The 21,985-nt window shown below is 40.0% G+C and overlaps 1 protein-coding gene across 2 annotated transcripts; it reads right to left on the bottom strand.

Moving 5' to 3' along the window:
* Nucleotides 1-4: 4 nt before the first annotated feature.
* pdia4 (protein disulfide isomerase family A, member 4) lies at nt 5-20,288 on the bottom strand. 2 transcript variants are annotated; one of them, XM_088402096.1, is made up of 10 exons: nt 20,022-20,288; nt 19,593-19,746; nt 19,017-19,222; nt 18,541-18,679; nt 10,970-11,175; nt 10,732-10,890; nt 9,020-9,171; nt 1,043-1,199; nt 724-957; nt 5-630 (listed from the first exon to the last, which is right to left on the bottom strand). In XM_088402096.1, the coding sequence occupies exons 1-10, from the start codon at nt 20,095-20,097 to the stop codon at nt 215-217; spliced, it is 1,899 nt and encodes a 632-aa protein (XP_088258222.1). In that variant the 5' UTR covers nt 20,098-20,288; the 3' UTR covers nt 5-214. The 2 variants fall into 2 exon arrangements, with proteins under 2 accessions (XP_088258222.1, XP_088258223.1); XM_088402097.1 differs by having other exon boundaries at nt 20,025-20,288.
* Between the last annotated feature and the right edge of the window lie 1,697 nt (nt 20,289-21,985).

The following is a 21,985-nucleotide window of genomic DNA, read 5'->3' as shown; positions in this document are numbered from 1 at the left end:
AATGTAGCATTGGCCCATTTTATTTAAAAACAATTAGAGCTCACATACTTTCAACAAAACAAACAAATGAACTAAAACGACGAACTCTGTAATCCTCATAGCAATTCAGTAACATTTATACTGAGGTTTGGAACTTCCCACGGGCGTCTCTTGGCCACTCGTTGGACTTCCAATGTAGTTAAGAGTCTCCTGCCAAGTGTTACTTTTCAAAGCTTCAAAGCTCGTCTCTTCTTTGTGACAATTTTGTGGCATGCGCTTCCAAAAATTTACTGAAGGCGTCCACTGTTCTGTCACCACCTTCAAACTTGACGGGCTTATGTTTGCCATTGCTTGGGGCAAAGTATATCGTGGGGAAACCCTCCACTTTGTACGTGTCGTTCGGAATGTCGTTAGCGGTGGCATCCATTTTTGCAATCACCAGGTTCTTCTCACCCTTGTACTTCTTACCCAGCGCTAAAAACTCAGGCTCCAGTTTTTTGCAGTGTCCACACCAAGGAGCGTAGAACTCAATGAGAACGTCCTTCTGGGTGTCCATGACAACCTCGTTGAAGGTCTTCCCCACAACAACCTTCACAGGTCCTCTGTTGTTCTTCGGCACGGGCTGCGATTTGATGATGGGCTTCAGTTTTCCTGTTGACGTACACAAACACGATTTCCTCCACAATTTGTGACAAACATTTGTTCAATTCGTGTTGAAATTAAAAAAAAAAAAAAATAACGCACCCTTTTTGAAATCCGCAACGAAATCCCTCAGCAGGTCGGCATCAAACTCATCGGGTTCCATGGCAAACTTTTTACCACCTTCAGCCAGAATCCCCACATTAATTTCTTCGCCACTCTCACTTAACCCCAGGCTCTTCAGCTCATCTGCATAGTCTTCCTCATCAGCAATGGCGAACGTGTACTCAGGGAAGTCCTGGGCCACCTCCAGCACCTTGGACCTCCAAAACTGCGTGGCTTTAACACACACACACACACAACACTTGTTTAAATGTTGAGCAAATCTTGACATACTACTGCATACTACCACAACCCGACATACCTATCCTGTAGTCAAAGCTAAAATCAACGCCATAGTAAACGACCACAAGAGGCCTCTTAGCATAGCGCTTGGCATCATTGCTTGGTTTTCTGTGGCCCACCAAAGGGATCACATGCTTCTTTAAGAATTCTTGCACATCTGACACAGATGGAGAGTCCTGTCAGGCACAAAACAAATAAAGGTCACTGCACTTTCAAATATATATTATATATATATTATGTACAGTCGGCCCCCGGTTTACGAACACCCTCTTTTACGAACATTTCGACTTACGAGCGTGAACCACGGAGTTTTTTGTCCCTTACTTACGTGCAAACCTTTCAACTTACAATCTGAAATGCCGGCCTTTGTATTAGTTCAGATATTTTCGCTCTGATGCGTCATCAAAATCAAAAGACGCTGATCACGGCAACGTTGAACGCTATTGCTCTTATATTGTCACAGTCACTGTCTCAGTCACGGTGTCAGTCACGGAGCCAGTCACGGAGATGCTGATATGCTATTGGTCGATTAAGGTCACGGTCGGTCTCACTCACTGAGATGCTATTGGCCGGCGTCACATCAATCACAGAAATGCCGATATGCTATTGGCCGAACGCCTTTATCTAGCTTGATGGCACAGCTGGTCAGGATGGAAGGAAGGAGAAAAAATGAGTGAAAAACAGAAGGAAGGAATGTGTTGTGAAGACTTTGCAAACTATCTGTGAGACATGGCTTCTAAGATTGCAAGTGGCGGTAAAGGAAGAAGTAAGAGGATGATGACAATAGAAACCAAGCAGGAGATAATAAAAAAAATAAAAATACGAAGGAGGCGCACGCATAGTTAACCTTGCTCGTGAGTATGGACGGAACCGCTCGGCAATCTTCTAAGGGCAAGACTTTCCTTGCCGGGGGACGGACCTCGCTCGACAACAAAATGGAGAGGCTTCTTCTATTATGAATTAAAGAGAAGGCAATCGCCAGTGATATGTTTTAGTTTGAGAAAAGTTCTTGTTTAAGAAAATAAATAAAAAAATTCTGCGGGTTGGTCTCTGCTCACCTTCGTCTCCACTCAGCTCAAATCACGTCGCCCCAGAGGAAAATGTCATTTATCCTTTGTGTAACCATGTTAATAAAATTAACTACACTGTAGGTTATGGTACTAATTTTATATGTGTGTTTAAATACGTGATGGTTTTGTCTCTGATTTAACCACGCGTTGCCAGTCAAGGTCTACGTACAATTGACGTCGTTTTACTACTTCAACGAAATCATCTGCTCACGCATGACACGGAAACGCTGATATGCTATTGCTCTTACAATGTCACAGTCACTGTTTCAGTCACGGAGATGCCGATATGCTATGGGTCGAACGCCTTCATCTAGCTTGATGTCACAGCTGGTCGGGACGGAAGGAAGGAGAGAAAATCAGTCAAAAACGGAAGGAAGGAATGTTGTTAAGACTTTGCAAACTATCTGTTAGACATGGCTTCTAAAATTGCTAGTGGCGGTAAAGGAAGAAGTAAGAGGATGATGACAATAGAAATGAAGCAGGAGATAATAAAAAAAAAAATATGAAGGAGGTGCACGCATGGTTAACCTTGCTCGTGAGTATGGCCGTAACCGCTAGGCAATCTTCTAAGGGCAAGACTTTCCTTGCTGGGGGACGGACCTCGCTCGGCAACAAAATTGAGAGGCTTCTTCTATTATGGATTAAAGAGAAGGAAATCGCCGGTGATATGTTCTAATTTGAGAAAAGCTCCCGTTTAAGAATATAAATAAATAAATTCTGCGGGTTGGTCTACTCATTTTTAATATGTGTATAAAGTCGTGATGTTTGTACCTAAGGTTTTTGCACGCATTCACTAATTAACATAGGTTTGGATTGCCCGTCATACGAGCAGTTCAAGTTACGAGCGTAGCCACAGAACGGATTAAGTTCGTAATACGGGGGCCCACTGTGTGTGTATATATATATATATATATATATATATATATATATATATATATATATATGTCTGTCTATATATATATATACACATATATATATATATATACAGTGGGCCCCCGGGTTACGAACTTAATCCGTTCAGCGGCTACGCTTGTATCTCGAATTGCTCGTATAGCGGGCAATCCAAACCCATGTTAATTCGTGAGTGCGTGCAACGCGCGCAGAAGCCTTAGGTAAAATCATCACGCTGTACACATAAATTAATATTAAGTGACATAATCTACTGTACAGTTGCATTAAATAACAAATACAAAGGATAAATGACTTTTACCTTTGGAAAGACGTGACTTGTGCTGAGATAAGCAGAGATGAGCAGAGATGAATGCTCTAAGTCAATACGGTAAATCAGATATGCTATTGGTCTTACAGTGTCAAAGTAACTTTTTCAGTCAGGGTTTTCTCTACTTCCTTCCATCCCAACCAGCTGTGCCATCAAGCTAGATAAAGGCGTTCGGCCAATAGCATATCGGCACTTCTGTGATTGACGTGTGACGCCGGCCAATAGCATCTCCGTGAGTGAGACCGGGTGACCTTAATCGACCAATAGCATATTGGCGTCTCCTTGACTGACTGATAATTATTTGCACTTTTTTTTTAAACGGTTGGAATGTATTGACATCTTATTGATTAAAACACATTTAAATCTGTGACGATTTTTTGTCCTGCAATCGGCACACTTAATTTCATGTCAACTATTTTTCCCGACGTGAATTGAGCACGGTGGAAGCGGAGAGGTGGTTGTGTGTGTTGCATTTACTAGGCAGCACACTTATGGCTTGTTCGAGCGTCAGTTCACCTTTGGTTACAACTCACAAAATTGCAACAATGACGCTGTCCCAATGCATATCGGGAGATCGCCGACTAACCTGACATGCAATCTTGTCTAGCAACCATTATATGGCGCTGTATCATCACCCGTAATAGGGTGCAGAGATTAACCTCTTGAGTTAATACGGCAACGCATATAGGCTATTGGTCTTACAGTGTTACAGTAACTCTTTCAGTCATGGTGCAAATCACGGAGATACTAAAACATCATCCTCTTATTTCTTCCTTTACCGCTGCTAGTAATTTTAGAAGCTATGTCTAACAGATAAAGTTTGCAAAGTCTTCAAAACATTCCGTTTTTCACTCATTTTGTCTACTTCCTTCCATCCTGTCCCATCAAGCTAGATAAAGGCGTTCGGCCAATAGCATATCGGCATTTCTGTGATTGACGTGTGACGCCGGCCAATAGCATCTCCGTGAGTGAGACCGGGTGACCTTAATCGACCAATAGCATATTGACGTCTCCTTGACTGACTGATAATTATTCGCACTTTTTTTTAAACGGTTGGAATGTATTGACAATTAATTAAAAAAAAAAACACACATTTAAACCAATGACAATTCTTTGTCCTGCAATCGGCACATTTAATTTCATGTCAGCTGTTTTTCCCTTTAGCTGTACAAACACTACACTTAAATGGTAATATATTTAGACACCGTGAGTGAGACAGTCAGTGTGAGATTGTAAGACCAATAGCGTTCACGTTACCGCCATAAGTATCTATTAATGATTGTAGATGACGCAACTGCTGAATATATTGACGCAGTTAGGCGAGAACATTTCTACATACTCAATGGCTGGTTTGACGGAATGCTCGCAAGACGAGAGGTTTGCTCGTAAGCGGAGGACAAAATTCTCCCTGATCCACGCTCGTAAGGCGGAATGTTCGCAAATCAGGATGCTCGTAAGCAGGGGGCTGACTGTATATATATATATATATATATATATGTCTGTCATATATATATATATATATATATATATATATGTCTGTCTATATACCTCACACTGACTGTCTCACTCACGGTGTCTAAATATATTACCATTTAAGTGTAGTGTTTGTACAGCTAAAGGGAAAAACAGCTGACATGAAATTAAATGTGCCGATTGCAGGACAAAGAATTGTCATTGGTTTAAATGTGTGTTTTTTTTTAATTAATTGTCAATACATTCCAACCGTTTAAAAAAAAGTGCGAATAATTATCAGTCAGTCAAGGAGACGCCAATATGCTATTGGTCGATTAAGGTCACCCGGTCTCACTCACGGAGATGCTATTGGCCGGCGTCACACGTCAATCACAGAAATGCCGATATGCTATTGGCCGAACGCCTTTATCTAGCTTGATGGGACAGGATGGAAGAAAGTAGAGAAAATGAGTGAAAAACGGAATGTTTTGAAGACTTTGCAAACTTTATCTGTTAGACATAGCTTCTAAAATTACTAGCAGCGGTAAAGGAAGAAATAAGAGGATGATGTTTTAGTATCTCCGTGATTTGCACCATGACTGAAAGAGTTACGGTAACACTGTAAGACCAATAGCCTATCTGCGTTGCCATATTAACTCTAGACGTTAATCTCTGCACCCTGTTACGGGTGGTATCACAGGGCTATTTAATGGTTGCTTGACAAAACTGCATGTCATGTTAGTCGGCGACCTCCCGACATGCTTTGGGACAGCGCCATTGTTGCAATTCTGTGAGTTGAAACCAACAGTGAACTGACGCTCGAACAAGCTATAAGTGTGGTGCCTAGTTAATACAACACACTCAACCTCCCCTCCACCTCCACCTAGCTCAATTCACGTCGGGAAAAACAGCTGACATGAAATTAAGTGTGCCGATTGCAGGACAAAAAATCGTCACAGGTTTAAATGTGTTTTAATCAATAAGATGTCAATACATTCCAACCGTTTAAAAAAAAAGTGCGAATAATTATCAGTCAGTCAAGGAGACGCCAATATGCTATTGGTCGATTAAGGTCACCCGGTCTCACTCACGGAGATGCTATTGGCCGGCGTCACACGTCAATCACAGAAGTGCCGATATGCTATTGGCCGAACGCCTTTATCTAGCTTGATGGCACAGCTGGTTGGGATGGAAGGAAGTAGAGAAAACCCTGACTGAAAAAGTTACTGTGACACTGTAAGACCAATAGCATATCTGATTTACCGTATTGACTTCGAGCATTCATCTCTGCTCATCTCTGCTTATCTCAGCCCAAGTCACGTCTTTCCAAAGGTAAAAGTCATTGTTCCTTTGTATTTGTTAGTTAATGCAACTGTACAGTAGAATATGTCACTCAATATTAATATATGTATACAGCGTGATGATTTTACCTAAGGCTTCTGCGCGCGTTGCACGCATTCACGAATTAACATGGGTTTGGATTGCCCGCTATACGAGCAATTCGAGATACGAGCGTAGCCGCTGAACGGATTAAGTTCGTAACCCGGGGGCCCACTGTATATATATATATATATATATATATATATATATATGTCTATATATTCAGTGGTACCTCGGTACTCGACCGCCTCTATACTCGACCAAATCGGTGCTCGACCAAAAAATTCAAGTAGATAATGCATCGGACCTCAAACAGATTTTCGGTGCTCGACTAGCCGAGCCGAGCCGACCCGAACGCGCTCCTCAGCCCTTCTCGGCCAGCGGGTAAGCGCCAGTTCAACTCAGACCGCCAGCGGAGTAAGACGTTTGTTCGAGTATTTCTTCCCGGATTTAAACTTTTTCGTGTTGCTCTAGCCCTTAATAATGGGTCCAAAGAAAGACAGTGATAAGGGGAAGGCAAAGAGGAAAACAATGAGGACCACTATTGAACCGAAGAAGGAAATTATAGCAAAATATGAACGCGGTGTACCTCGCGTCGCAGTTAGCTAGCGTCATCATGGAAGGAGTAACTCCCTCCCGTCCTCTCCACATCCATTCCTGTATGCCATCAACCACTCTCCAAAACGTAAGTAAATTATACAAAATGGTTTATAATGCTTTATTTATCTTTATCTTTATCATGTACTGCTTGTGCACATTTACTTGTGCACACATACTTTCCATTATTTCTTATGGGAAAATTGCTTTCGGTGTTCGAACAAATCGGTGCTCGACCACCACCTCAGAACGGATTATGGTCGAGTACCGAGGTACCACTGTATATATATATATATATATATATATATATATATATATATATATATATATATATATATATATATATATATATTATAGAGAGAGAGAGAGAGAGAGCCGCAACATAAGGCTGAAAGAGCCACATGTGGCTCCGGAGCAGCAGGTTGCAGACCCCTGCTCTAGACTTTGACACACTGGCTAAAATGGGTGATCAACACTGTTCTTAAGACGTCCCTACCTTGTTTTTTTTTTCACCTTACGTGGCCCGCAATGTTTTTTGTGCCGCATTTATGCCATTTTTTCGCCTTGCAACACATCCAACATGGCAGTCACTGTGCGCTCATATGTCTATACACGTGTCACCGCTTACATCACTACGATGTTCTGCTATTGGTCGGCGTCACGACTCCTTAAGAAACGTCTACTATTGGTCGGCGTCGCTGGGTCATGAAGATGTTGGTGTGCTATTGGTCAGCGCACGGGGTCATAAAGATGCCTGCCGAAAAACTTGATCTCATTTGAGAGTGCTTGCAATATGGTATTTATTGTGCATTGTTGTGCTTAATTCAAATTTTAATTGGTTAGCCATGGTCCCAAGTTTGCTAGTGATGTTAGAGAGAGAATAAGATGATTTATAGGAAAACAAAGCAGGAGCTACTCAAGAAATACAAAGAAGGCTAAGATAGCCTAGCCTCGGCTCCCCTCACTAGGGAATGTAGCCCTAACAAACTCACTCAAAAGGTAAATAAATCCTTATATATTTGATTTATGATATTTAATTGTATACATGTATATTATATCTAAGTAACACTCACTATACTATTTTGATACCAATATTTAAAATGTATGTACAATATTGATGTATTTACCTGGGGTTTTACAAGCATTAGCTAATTAACAGGTTTGGATTGCCCACCATACGGCGAATTCGCGTTATGATCCCAACTGCGGAACGGATTAATCTCATAAACTGGGGCCCCACTGTATATGTTATTACATTAATACTTTAGCTATGTCTAGGTTTGATATGTACTGTGAACAAATATGTACTGACCGACTTTGTTGACAATTATACAATCCCAATGAGATTTGCAAAAACTCAAAGTATATTGAACTGAATACCACAAAAGATAAGATAGTGTTTAAACAAACTATTATTTTCAAATATTTACTTTTCGAATTTGATTTCCTCAACACATTCTGATTTCTGCAACACTTTGTAATTGATTGCAGCATTAACACTGTGTTCATCACGTCAGCTTTTCTTCTAAGTGGAAGTCCCATATTTAAATTAATTTTAAAATAAAGATTTTAAAGTTATTAGCAAAATGTAACATCTTCTTAGATCTATAGCTTGCAAGCTAAATAACTTGTGACTCCAAAACATTCAAATAAATTAAAATGGGACTGTTATCAAAGAAATTAACAGCCACATAACCTCAAGAATAAATAGCTAAACAATAAACATAAAACATTTTTATTTGTAATTAATCTTTTTGTAAATTGGATCATGTGCGCATCAATAAAGCATTTTTCACAGGAAGGATTCTTTCAAATCAATTTGTTTCAGCCAGGAGAGGTCCCTACTGGTTACAGAAGCTTCCGAAAATGAAGCCTTTTTTTAAGCGATTGGCCCCTAATGGCTCACAAAAGCTTCATGTGAGCATTATTAAAATGTGCACACATTATGGTTAACACTGAAGCGTGATGAACAATTGAAAGCTCTATATTCCTTGCTTGACGCATGCCCGGCAGATGATTCGCAGATCGATTTCCTTTCCCTGGTAACTTGGAGTGATGTCATCGCAATTTGCATGCTGCATTTCAAACTCAGTCGTGAAAAGACTTGCATAGTATTAGTCTGCATTTTGCTTACCTTAGCCGAGTAAATCTTTATGAGCACAAACTGCTATTTATTGTATTAATCTAAATAGAGCCTTATCTTTTGCAAACGCAGATGATTTCATACACCATTAGCTTACGCAGCTGGAACTAATAGAGCCAGAGCCAGTGAGTGTACCTTAATTGCAAAAGCATGTGTGGCTGGCTCATATTTGGAGCGGAACTTTTCCGGCTGAGTGACCACCACCTGACCAGGGGATGCTTTGAGCAGATTGGCCACCTCAGAGCTGAAAGTGTGACGGAAGGTGAAGTCTTCCCTGAGTGAATTACCTGGCAAGGCAAAAGAGAAAAACATTGACATATTGGCTCCATGGCCAGGGAACTTCCCAGATCTTAATCCCATTGAAAACGTGTGGTCAATGTTCAAGACAAATTCCAGCAAACTTGATTATGTAATAATTGGAATCATTGGGTGCTCTCATCCCAAGTGAGCCAAAAGGAGAAGGAGCATGCCAGGGAGAATTGCAGCGGTCTCGTTTCAAGACTCACTCAATTTTTTTGAACACAGTGATTCACACCTTTTCTAGTCTATTTTGTATCAATTCCACAAACTTATTGACACAATGATTTATCAGGGAGAATTGCAGCGGTCTTGTTACAAGGCTCACTCAATTTTTTGAACACAGTGATTCATACCTTTTCTTGTCTATTTTGTATCAATTCCACAAACTTGACACAATGATTTATAACTTTGCAATTTTATTTCATACTTATTCCATAAATGTATATCTTTTACGGACACACCTATGCTTTATGTCTATCCGTCGCTTTGTTTTTTGTTTTTTTTTGTTTTGCTTTTAATCACTAGTAAACTGTAACCTGATCTGATTTCTAACAGCTTGTGAATACTGCTACAGAAGTTGATTAGCCAATCATGTGTGTTTTGGGGAGTGCCTGTAAAGAAATAGATGAGCTGGCCAGTCATGTTCAGACTTTTGACTGCTGCTGACAGTAATTGAAGATCAACACGAGCGCAGCAGGAGAGCGGTGATGACAGGAGAAAGCCCCTTGAGTGCCTTTGTAATCAATTGGAATTTTTGAGTGTAAACTCTGCTTCTCTGTTATTATGTTTGGTCAACAGTTATGCGCAACTGTATAGGTGGATGGGACTCGATTGTTTCTTGGCAGATCTATATAGATGAGACTTATAGCTTTGGATTGCTTTAACATTTTCAATGTTGAGATTTTTAGCAGTGTTGCATTAATTACACCAGCTAGAAATTATTTTACTCTTTCTATTTCAATCCAATCAACAATCATTTTCATCTGGTGCCAAATATTTTTTAAATTAACTTCAACCAGTGTCAAACCAGCTTTTATATACATTTAGAAAAAATCCACAGAGCGGTATAAAGTTGTCATTACGAAATAAAACTGAAGGCACAAATAAGTGTGACTGCTGCCATCTAAAACTAACTTTTATCCATTTATATGCCACATCTCCAATACCATACCTCTCTCTTTTTTGATATGGTATGATTTACAGAATGAAAAGCTTTTATGTCAATTACAATCCCAACAGCAGATTGCAATTCTTCCACAAGTTCAATTACAGCCATATAGGTGGATTTGATATTTTTTTGTCACTGAAATGTTTGTTTTCTGACAAATGCTGTATTAGATATGTTTAAAAAAAAATACTTTTTATAATGTAGAAAAATTGCAATTTAAAGAAAAAAGATTTCAAAATGGTATTGAAATGGTAATGGCAATGGTATTAAAATGGTAATGGGCTGTGATTTAAATACCATGATGTTATCATATTGTGAGAATCTGCTAACATCTCATGACTAGTAACGGATATCAGAAAGTGTAATGAGTCCTACTTACAGGCCTCAATGTAGATGTCATAGGCCGTATCCTGCTCACTGGAGAAGACTCCAAAAATAACCGCATCATCACCATCTTTCAGAAGCTCCTGCACTTGTTTGGCAGCCTGCACCTGTTTGGAGGGGGGCCCTGCTTGCTCGCCCATGTAGTCCACGATACCTGCAGGCAAGGAGACAACAAAATACTAACCGCAAACAGCACATTTTAAAGGCAGCCATGCATCATGGACACTACCTACCGTACTTGTCTCTAGGACCGTTGTAATCAAAAACTTTGCCTTTCCTGAAGATCTTGAGGGTGGGGTAGCCAGTGACGTCAAAGCGGGAGGCAATCTCATTCTCCACGATGGCATCCACTTTGGCAAGAGGGATAGGAGGCGAGCGATTGCTTAACTCCTTGGCTGCCTTCTCGTACTCGGGAGCCAAACGCTTACAGTGTCCACACCTGCAAGTAGTATAGAAACAAGGCGATTCATTCAAAACTACCAACAAATGTCACTCTGTGTGTGTATATATATATTACACATACAGTGATCCCTCCTACTTCGCGGTCTCAGTACTTCGCGTTTTTTTCCAGGAAAAATAAAAAATATTTTAAAATAAAAAATCTTTTGAAAATGTGCAAAAATGTACAAAAATTGAAAAAAAGCAAAAAAGTACATTATACAATACTGTATTAATCAAATAACGAAGTAATATTAGTTAATAACTGTTAAAAATTCTTCAAGCGTTAAGAGTTGGTGACGTTATTTATCTTATTTTGAAATGCATGCTTATAATTTGTCGGGTCGTGTTGCATTTCCATTTCCTGTTTTACGTTCTCTGTGCGTCATTCAGCTCGTTACGGTGACATAGTGAATGACAACGTAAGCTCATATTTATAGTTTATCATCATTAATGTTGATAACGCACGCTACTGCCTATGTTTAATAAGCGATGAGTGTTTATTCTGTTTATGTGTTTGTGTAGAGGTTGCACTTTATAGTTAGTAGTTGTTAGTTGTTGCCAATTCGCTAATGTCTGCTAAAAATACAGTAAATTCATAGATTAACTGTTTATATGTTAGGTGACTAAGATTGTTGTTGATTTATTATTCAACAGAAACTACATGATACACCATACATGAGCCAAACTAAATGTGAAGTTCAACGTGATGACTTGCACTCTTTCACCGGAGTCTTGGTGCAGATAACCAGTCCTGAGAACAAACTTAAGTAATATTAGTTATTTATTGAATATACAATAATGTTAATAAGGATAATGTAATGTTAAATAATAGTAGAAAGGTAATAGGCATAAAATACAAAAGAAGATTGTTTATGGTTACTGAGACTATATTGGGGCGAACATATATTGGGGGTTGACAGCCCCCATTAACCGCGAAGTATGGGGGGGGGGATCACTGTATGTGTTCTCAATGAAATCAATCAAATGTTTAATGTATAGCCCGAAATCACCGAAGTCTCAAAGGGCTTCACAGATGAAAATAGGTCATATGGAGACCTCTTTCGAAAAAAAGAGACATCTTTTCAGTGTAAGGTACACAACAGCATCTCCTGTCAAAGCTCCCAGAAGGGGAATGAAAAACTCAAAAACCCCAATTAGGGGAAAATCAAAAACCTCCAGAAGGGACCACAGGTGGGAGGAGCCCCGTTCCAGGCCCACAGGTTGAAATGGATGCTGCATGTACCAAATACAGATATACACATAAACAATATAGATTACAAAAAACATTGTGCTATATAGTGCAGTGATGTCCTGTCAGCAGGCAAAGCCATTGGGCAGGAACCATCCCACATTCCAACCAAGTGGACCGCAGACGGCTGAGCTCCTAACTCGCGATGGTCGATCAGCGTAGGACCAAATAGAGGCGGTCAAGTCAACCCTCACCATCTAGCTAGCACCCTCTCCGAGCCGGAAGAGGCAGGAAAAAAGAAGAAAGCTGCAGACAAAAGAAGAAAGCTGCAGACAGACTCAATTAACTAAATACTTTTGAAAATAAATGTGTTTTTAGTCGGGATTTAAAGATTTCTACTAAGGTGGCTGCGCGAACTTCCATAGGTAGGGCATTCCATAGTACTGGCGCGCAAATGGAAAATGCGCTTGATCCCGCGGACTTCTTTTTAGCCCGGCGGGTTGATAGCAAACCGGCATTTTGTGATCGAAGTTGTCGGGACGGAACATATGGTGATACTAAGTCGATGAGATAGGAAGGAGCAAAACCATGTAAAATTTTCTAAGTAATTAACAGCACCTTAAAATCACATCTCACGTGTATTGGAAGCCAATGCAGGTCAGCTAGAATCGGAGTAATATGATCGAACTTTCTCGTCCTTGTCAATAGTCTTGCTGCTGCATTCTGTACAGACTGCAGGCTTTTAATGTAGGACATGGGAAGTCCAGAAAACAAAACGTTACAATAGTCTAGGCGCGACTTAAAGAATGCATGAATTAATGTTTCTGCATCGCTAAGAGAATGAATAGAGCGAATTTTAGCTATATTGCGAAGGTAAAAAAACGCCGTTCTTGTCACGTTATTAATATGTGTTCGAAAGGAGAGAGTTGAGTCAGATATCACGCCGAGATTTTTTGCAGAACTACTTTGGGAAATAGTACAGTTCTCCAGGTTCAACGTGGTATTCTTAATCAAGATGAGCAGGGCCAATAATTAACATCTGTTTTACTAGCGTTAAGAAGCAGAAAATTAGAAGACATCCATTGTTTAATCTCAGCAAGGCAGGCCTCCAGTTTACTGCACTTGCACGGATCTGTTATTTCTAAAAGGTATATACAGTTGGGTATCATCAGCATAGCAATGAAAACTAATAGCATGTTTACGTATAATATCGCAAAGAGGAATCAAACAGATGTTGAACAGTAAGGGACCAAGTACTGACCCCTGTGGGACACCACATGAGACGGAGAAAGATTCAGAGATCGCGTTGCCATAAGAGACACTATGCCTCCTTCCCAGGATGTAAGATGTGAACCAAGAAAGCGCTGATCCTGAGATACCAACACATGATTTAAGATGTTCTATAAGAATATGCTGATCAATAGTGTCAAATGCGGCACTAAGGTCAAGCAATAATAATATTGATGAGATGTTGGAATCCATGGCTAAGAGAAGATTATTTGTCACTTTTACCAGGGCTGTCTAAGTTGAGTGTTTGGCCCTAAAACCTGACTGAAGGAGTTCAAATTTATTGTTATCTATCATAAAACCGCTAAGCTGTTGTGCTACAACTTTCTCAAGAATTTTAGCAATAAACGGAAGGTGTGACACTGGCCTATAGTTAAAGAGATTTTCAGGATCTAGGTGAGGTTTCTTAAGTAATGGTTGAATGACGGCCGTCTTAAAAGCTTCAGGTACAATGCCAGAGGAGAGTGACAGATTGATAATATTCAAGACAGATGACCCTAAGACCGGGAATAAGTCTTTAATGAGTTTGCCTGGAAGCGGGTCAAGCATGCAGGACGTCGGCTTTGCTGTATTAACCAGGTGTGTAAGACACTCCAGGGATACTAAATCAAACTGGGACAGGGTAACCAGACTTTCTTGAACCTTATTGTCCGAACTAGCATCAATAATCACAGCCGAGGGTGTAAGTGGCGCGGCATTTTTTATTTCGTCCCTTATTAGCTGAATCCGCTGAGTAAAAAATTGCATGAAATCGTGTGCTGAATGGAGAGAACTATGATTAATCTGCTGCTGTTGCGTTAGCTGTGCTATCGCGTCAAATAAATACTTCGGGTTGTTTTTATTAAGACTAATCATTTTGGAAAAGTAATTTGTTTTTGCTAACCCAAGAGCCTCTTTATATTTCAGCAAGCTATCGCACCAGGCCTGACGGAAAACCGCGAGTTTAGTTGTTCGCCATTTACGCTCAAGTTGTCTACTTAACAATTTACACGTACGCGTTTCATCCGTAAACCACGGGGTGTGCCGCTCGGGCAAGTTTTAAGTTTCAACGGCGCAATAAAGTTTAGGGAATTTAAAAGAACTGTAAAAACATTCAAGAGCTTATCGACTGAACCAGTGAAAGACGGAAAGGCAGCTGTTGTGGAAGGCAGTAATTCAGAAAGTGCAGCAGTGGTTGATGAGTTAATATCACGACTCTTAAAGCCTTGGTTGTGGACAATAAGACCACACTGAGCTCGGACTTTAAATGTTATAAGATAATGATCAGAGATAGCGTTAAAATACAGCAAAATTGTGACATTTGAGGCAGTTAGGCAATGGGTTAACACTAAGTCTAAGATATTACCATTCCGGTGTGTCGCTGCTTTTATTATTTGTGTAAAACCAAATGCATCGATTATTGCTTGAAATGCTACAGTAAGTGGCTCCAATGGGGAGTTCATATGAATCTTGAAGTATATATTATCTGTGTGAGTTATTAAGTGAGCCATAAGTTCAGGGAATTCATCTAAGAATCCAGAGTATGGACCGGGAGGACGGTAAATAACTACCACATAGAATGGTGGTGAGGAGCTCGATCGCATAACGAGAGCCTCAAATGTCTTGGTGTGATTAGTGCTTGTGCTAAGTTTAAGATCAGATTCTGAAATTAGGGCGACACCTCCCCCTTTTTTAAAAGGACGGGCAATGTGTGAGCCCACAAGGTCTGGGGTTGAGGCCTCATTTAATGATAAGAATTAATTTGGTTTTAACCAGGTTTCGCAGAGACCAAGCACTTTGAGAGTGTGATCTGTAATAAGATCATTTACAACACAGGTGTCAAACTCAAGGCCCGAGGGCCAGAACCGGCCTGCCACATCATTTTATGTGGGCCGCCAAATGCTGATTTAATTTCAAGTTTCTAGCTAAACAAGCAGATTGTCTTAAAAAAAAAAAAACATTTTCTGTTCCCGATCTATCTTTTGAACAGTTTTTATCGGCCTCTGTTTTCAAAACTAGGTAAAGACGTAAACCAGCAAAAATGGCGTTTATTAGACACATGTTTTTCTATTTTTAAGTCCTTTTAAGTCCTAAATTTTCAGGATTTTAGAGAAATTAAAGCGGTAGGTTAAAATTGAAGCTTTTTTTAGGCTATTTTTAGATTTATTCCGGCCCTCAAACAGACACTATCAGTACAATGTGGCCCACGACAAAGATCAGTTGGACACCCTTGATTTACAAGAAGGGCTTTTGAGGAGAGTGACCTAATATTTATGAAGCTGAATTTAAACTGGGAAATTTTTCCTGGAATATTCTGAGTCTTCATGTTGGTAGTACTAATACTAACAAGATTTTTATGGGGCTTGGTTCGTATTTTAAGTAATTAAAACCTCATTGGAATGTTAGTAAAGTAGGAATTCAATTGTTGACGGCTACAGCACACATATTCCGCCTAGGTACTATGTCACTAGTCTTATCGGTTACGGAGGCATGCCTATTTTCCTTAATCAACACCACCTCAGCAGAAATCCTAACACTAGGGCATTCAACATTAGGTATTGAAATTGTGTGTGGATTGCAGTGACCTAAGTATGCTATGTGTGTTGTAGCGGTCCAGCCTAGTGCCGGTTAACTCTAGCTTTAACGACTCCACACCCGTTCTAGCAGGCTTGCTACTCGCCTACGACCCGACGTGCTCTAATGTGAGAGGTCATGAAAGGCTCAAACAGTAATCTATGTTTCTAGAAAGAGTGATGGCGCCTTCCCAGTTAGGGTGAAGGCCATCCATCTTCAGCAGGTCGGGCCGGCCCCAGAAAGAGGGCCAATTATCTACAAACTGGAAACCCTGCTCTCTACAGAAACTAGCCATCTACCGGTTAAGAGAGAATAATCTGCCAAACCTCTCATCATTGCCTCTCGCAGGCAGAGGGCCAGAGACAATAACTCGATGCCGACTCATCTTTCTAGCGAGATTACAAGTCCTAGCTATGTTCTTCTTTGTAATCTCAGACTGCTACATAGATCGATCTATGTAGCAATCTCTATATATATATATATATATATATATATATATATATATATATATATATATATATATACATATATACATATATATATATATATATACATATATATATATATACATATATATATATATATATATATATACATATATATATATATATATACACACACACACACACACACACACACACACACACACACACACACACACACACAGTCGGCCCCCGGTTTACGAGCATCCTCTTTTACGAACATTTCGACTTACGAGCGTGCACCGCGGAGAATTTTGTCCCCAACTTACGCACAAACCTTTCGTCTTACGAACAATCTGACATGCCGGCTAGTGTACTCGTTCATATATTTTTGCTTTGCTACGTCATCAGAATCAGTAATTGAAGCTTGTCACGGCAACGTTGAAAGCTATTGCTCTTACAATGTCACAGTCACTGTCTCAGTCACGGTGTCGGTCACGGAGTCAGTCACGGAGATGCCGATATGCTATTGGTCGATTAAGGTCACAGTCTCGGTCTCACTCACGGAGATGCTATTGGCCGGCGTCACGTCAATCACAGAAATGCCGATATGCTATTGGCCGAACGCCTTTATCTAGCTTGATGGCACAGCTGGTCGGGACGGAAGGAAGGAGAGAAAAGGAGTGAAAAACGGAAGGAAGGAATGTTGTGAAGACTCTGCAAACTTTATCTCTTAGACATGGCTTCTAAAATTGCAAGTGGCGGTAAAGGAAGAAGTGAGAGGATGATGACAATAGAAACCAAGCAGGAGATAGTAAAAAAATACGAAGGAGGCGCATGCATAGTTAACCTTGCTCGTGAGTATGGACGGAACCGCTCGGCAATCTTTTAAGGGCAAGACTTTCCTTGCCGGAGGACGGACCTCGCTCGACAACAAAATGGAGAGGCTTCTTCTATTATGGATTAAAGAGAAGGCAATCGCCGGTGATATGTTTTAGTTTGAGAATAGTTCTTGTTTAAGAAAATAAACTAATAAATTATGCGGGTTGGTCTCTGCTCATCTCCGTCTCCACTCAGCTCAAGTCACGTCGCCCCAGAGGAAAATGTCATTTATTCTTTGTATATACATGTTAATTAAATAAACTGTACAGTAGATTATGGTACTAATTTTTAATATGTGTGTAAATTCGTGATGGTTTTATCTATGATTTCACCACGTGTTGCCAGTCAATGTGTACGTACAATTGACCTCGCTTTGCTGCATTATCGAAATCATCTGCTCACGCATGACACGGTAACGCTGATATGCTATTGCTCTTACAATGTCACAGTCACTGTTTCAGTCACGGAGATGCCGATATGCTATTGGTCGAACGCCTTCATCTAGCTTGATGGCACAGCTGGTCGGGACAGAAGGAAGGAGAGAAAATCAGTCAAAAACTGAAGGAAGGAATGTTGTTAAGACTTTGCAAACTTTATCTGCTAGACATGGCTTCTAAAATTGCTAGTGGTGGTAAAGGAAGTAGTAAGAGGATGATGACAATAGAAACGAAGCAGGAGATAATAAAAAAAAAAATACGAAGGAGGTGCACGCATGGTTAACCTTGCTTGTGATATGGACTTGCACTTACATAAGGTACGTTAGGTACTCAAAGCGCTTTTCTCTGACTGCTGATTGACCTACTGATGACCCATTTATAATTGTTTTTCAACAAGCAAAAGAAATTAAAGTTTTACATTTATCTGAATCCAAAAGTAATAGTTACAGTCCTACAGGAGAAATACAGGATGCTTAGACTTTAAAATCATCTTAGGTGACATTTTGATTTTCCTGTTCTAAGCAAAAGATTGTGACAACTAGTTGTTACACGAATCACTAACTAAGCTGATCTAAGACAGTCGGCAGACTTACCACGGAGCGTAGAATTCTACCAGGATGATGTCGACATTGTTGACAGTCTCATTAAAGTTGCTCTTGGTCAGGACCATTGTGGCCTCAGGTGGGGGCTTCCAGTCAGGATGAGCAATCTCTTGGACACGGGCCACAATAGCTGCAGACAAGAGAGAAAACTTAAAGGCTGTTTGGTATGATGGTGCCAGGACGCTGGTCAACATGAGAAATTGTCAATAGCGTTTAACCCTACTCTCCGCCAAATATCACTGCCCAAAATGTTGGAAACAGACCAAAAGGGGATAACAATACACAATGAATATGAAAACAACAAAAGGGTAGAAAAGCATAGGAATAAAAGAAACAAGGGGCGCTCATGTCACAAACTGCCAAACATAAAAGTGTCACTTTTCATTTCTGACCCTAACTCCATAGTTACAATTTGGTCTCCAAATTAGTTTAGATGAGACATTACACATTGATGACACACCCCTTACCCTTCTCTGTCCTGTCTCCATCATAGTCCACAGGTTTGCCTTTTTTCAAAATCTTGATGGTGGGATAGCCCGACACATCAAATCTGCTCCCCAAGTTCTTTGCCTCTGTGGCATCCACTTTAGCTACAGAGATGGGAGGATCGTTCTCCTTCAAGGTCTTCGCAATCTTCTCGTACTCTGGCGCAAACTGTTTACAGTGGCCACACCTGCGCAAAAAGAACACTGCCTCAACAAACACCCATGGTGAACTATAAGCAAAAGACAGCAACTGATCTTTGATTTGAATAAAAAAGACAAGAGTCACAAATAAATCTTTAGTAAATATGCCAATATTTTGCAGATAGTTTAAACAGCAAATATATGACTGAGAAAAAAATGGATGTATTACCCTTGAAATAAATGACTGGATTTAATTTTGGAAGGGAAAAAAATGCACTAAACTTTGTGTACGCACAGTTGAGAATGTGAATTCAAAATGTATCACTTTAACACACTTGTTTGACACCAACTCCCTTTCAGATTGTTACATGTATTTTTTTTGTTTGTCCATAAAATTAAGCTCATGAGGTAAGGTACCATGGGGCGTAAAACTCGATGAGAACGGTATCTTTGCCCTCTATGAAAGTGTCAAAGTTGCCGTCGGTTAAAACCAGCACGCCATTCTCCTCTTTGACTTCTGTGTCATCGTCGTCACCTTCCTCCACTTCGTCTTCAAGCTCCTCGAAACTATCTGGGACAAGCAAGTGGCAAACATGGCAAAATGATCTTACAGAATATTGGCGCCTATCACAAAACATGCAAAAAATAAAAATGTGAAACTCATAATATGATGAATACCGACCTCTATAGCCAACAAGCGATGGAGTTTACTAGTAAACTGCTGAGATCTTGTTAGCATTCATGATCATTCGCCCGATTTTTAAATGACCACGAATGTGAAAACGAATGTGAAGTTTTAACTAAAAAATGTCAAAGCATACAATGAATATCATGTTTTTAACTCACCACCTTCGCATTTGCATACAGTCATAGAGAGTGCAATGCCGAACAGCACAAAGAGCAGCAATGCAGTCTTCCTCATTGTCCAAAGACGGTTGGCTTCGTAAAGTATTAACGATTAATTTGACAATATTTGATAGAATTTCTGCAATATTAGTAGGTGTCTCTCCCAATTCATAACAGCATAGCAGCTTTAGGCTTCGTGTTTTCACACAAGCTAATCAATTCGCTTCTCAGTAATCACTGTGTCCACCGCTTCCTCGGGGCTGCAACTTGTCTGACTTGCCACGTTCTGATTGGCCGTCGTCACTGCCCTTTGTCCAATGGCAAGCCGCCACTCCATGAACTAACACGAAACGTAAACGCGCGAGATTGGTCAATTTTGGGTATAGTTTGGCATGTTCTTTTAATATATTTGCAATTTTATATCAAGTTTGTGATATTTTGTTAAATGCTTCTACTTTACCCAAGTTATGTTCAAATAGTTTCCAGTTCCTATATATTCAGTAAGTTTTATTTACTGATTATGTAACCTGCATATAAATATGCAATATACTGTACTTCAGTCAATATCGACCACAGATGTGTAAACAAAGTTTTACCAGAGCACAACAGACAAGTTCAATCGTATCTACGGTACAATAACTATCAGGTTCATCAAAAAAAAAATCAATTGTCAATTTACCACCCAAAATAGTATATTTATGGCGCACGCAGCCAATTACACGCTCAACATGAGTCCTGACATGGGCAATTTTCCTTGTGGTTTCTAAGTCAACATGAGCCAACTGAGACTTTCCCCAAGTGAAGGCTGGAATTTCTCCATGAGCTATTCTGCAACCTAAAGTGGCCTGAATGTTAAAACCATGGTCAGTCAGGACTAAATCATCAGAGAGTATGTTGTTCAAAAAGCCACAGTTTTCAGTTATGTATTTGTCACTTACTCTTTCTCCCCATGCATTTGAAATGTAGCAGACTGTGCCCTGGGGTGTAGTGCCAATCAAGAATTTAACTGATGCTTGTTATGATGCTTGTATGAAGACCACATTTCTGCTCTGGCTATAAGGTAACAAGAACATTCTATAAAATCTCAAAACAGTCAATGATAAAAGCACATTATTTCCTAAAATGTTTCCTGAACTGCATCAGCATAGTTTTTTGTAACTGTTCTTTCTTGCCATATGATTAGTGGCTTCATGCGAATAAACATGACATCAGTGACATCAGTGACAAACCTAGAAGCAGTGGCTATTGACACATTGAATGCATATGACAGGAAGGTTGTAGAAACATGAAGCCTAAGACGCATCAGTGTCAGCAGCAACTGCTTAAACGTGGCAAGTGACTTCTCAGGGAGGTGAGGCTTGAGGAATGTGAAGAGTACTAACAGTATTGTAAACCAGTGAAAAAACAAAACCTTTTCATCCCAATTAACAACGGCATTTTGGCCGTAGGATGTGGACAAATGTGCAACACTAGATTTGATCTGATTTTTGATCACTTTTGGAAGCCTGTAATAGTCTAAATGTTTTTCTCGGTCTGCCCGATTTCTGCAACCCAAAACACGAATTGAGCATTTTTACAAACGATGTTGCAGATATATGTCGTTATGGTATCGACTGGCGGTTTCGGGGTTTATGACGCGGCTGATGACGTACCGTGAAAACCCTTATAGTCTGAGTCAAAATTTAGTCATTTGGACACGTGCACGTGATACTTGAAATATAATTTGCTTGTTCGAAACCGTTATTGCATTCAAAGGAGAAAACGTTACTGAAACGTGTGTACAAAACATACAAAAAATAAAAACATACAAAAGGTATGGACTGCAAAGTGCGTATTAATCACACTGTTCGTGTGAGCTAAATTATCTTTAAAAGTAGTGATCTTTGGTGATTTGAGAAAGCCTTTTGTTTGGTAAGACAGATAACTATAAAATGTGTACACCCAGCCACGTTTGGTACAACAGC

This window comes from Hippichthys cyanospilos, chromosome 19, assembly GCF_059441005.1.
Source record: "Hippichthys cyanospilos isolate Australia breed blue-spotted pipefish chromosome 19, RoL_Hcya_1.0, whole genome shotgun sequence".
Classification (NCBI taxonomy): Eukaryota; Metazoa; Chordata; class Actinopteri; order Syngnathiformes; family Syngnathidae; genus Hippichthys; species Hippichthys cyanospilos.
The sequence above is the reverse complement of the archived record's forward strand: the minus strand, read 5'-3'. Positions and strand labels throughout refer to the sequence as shown.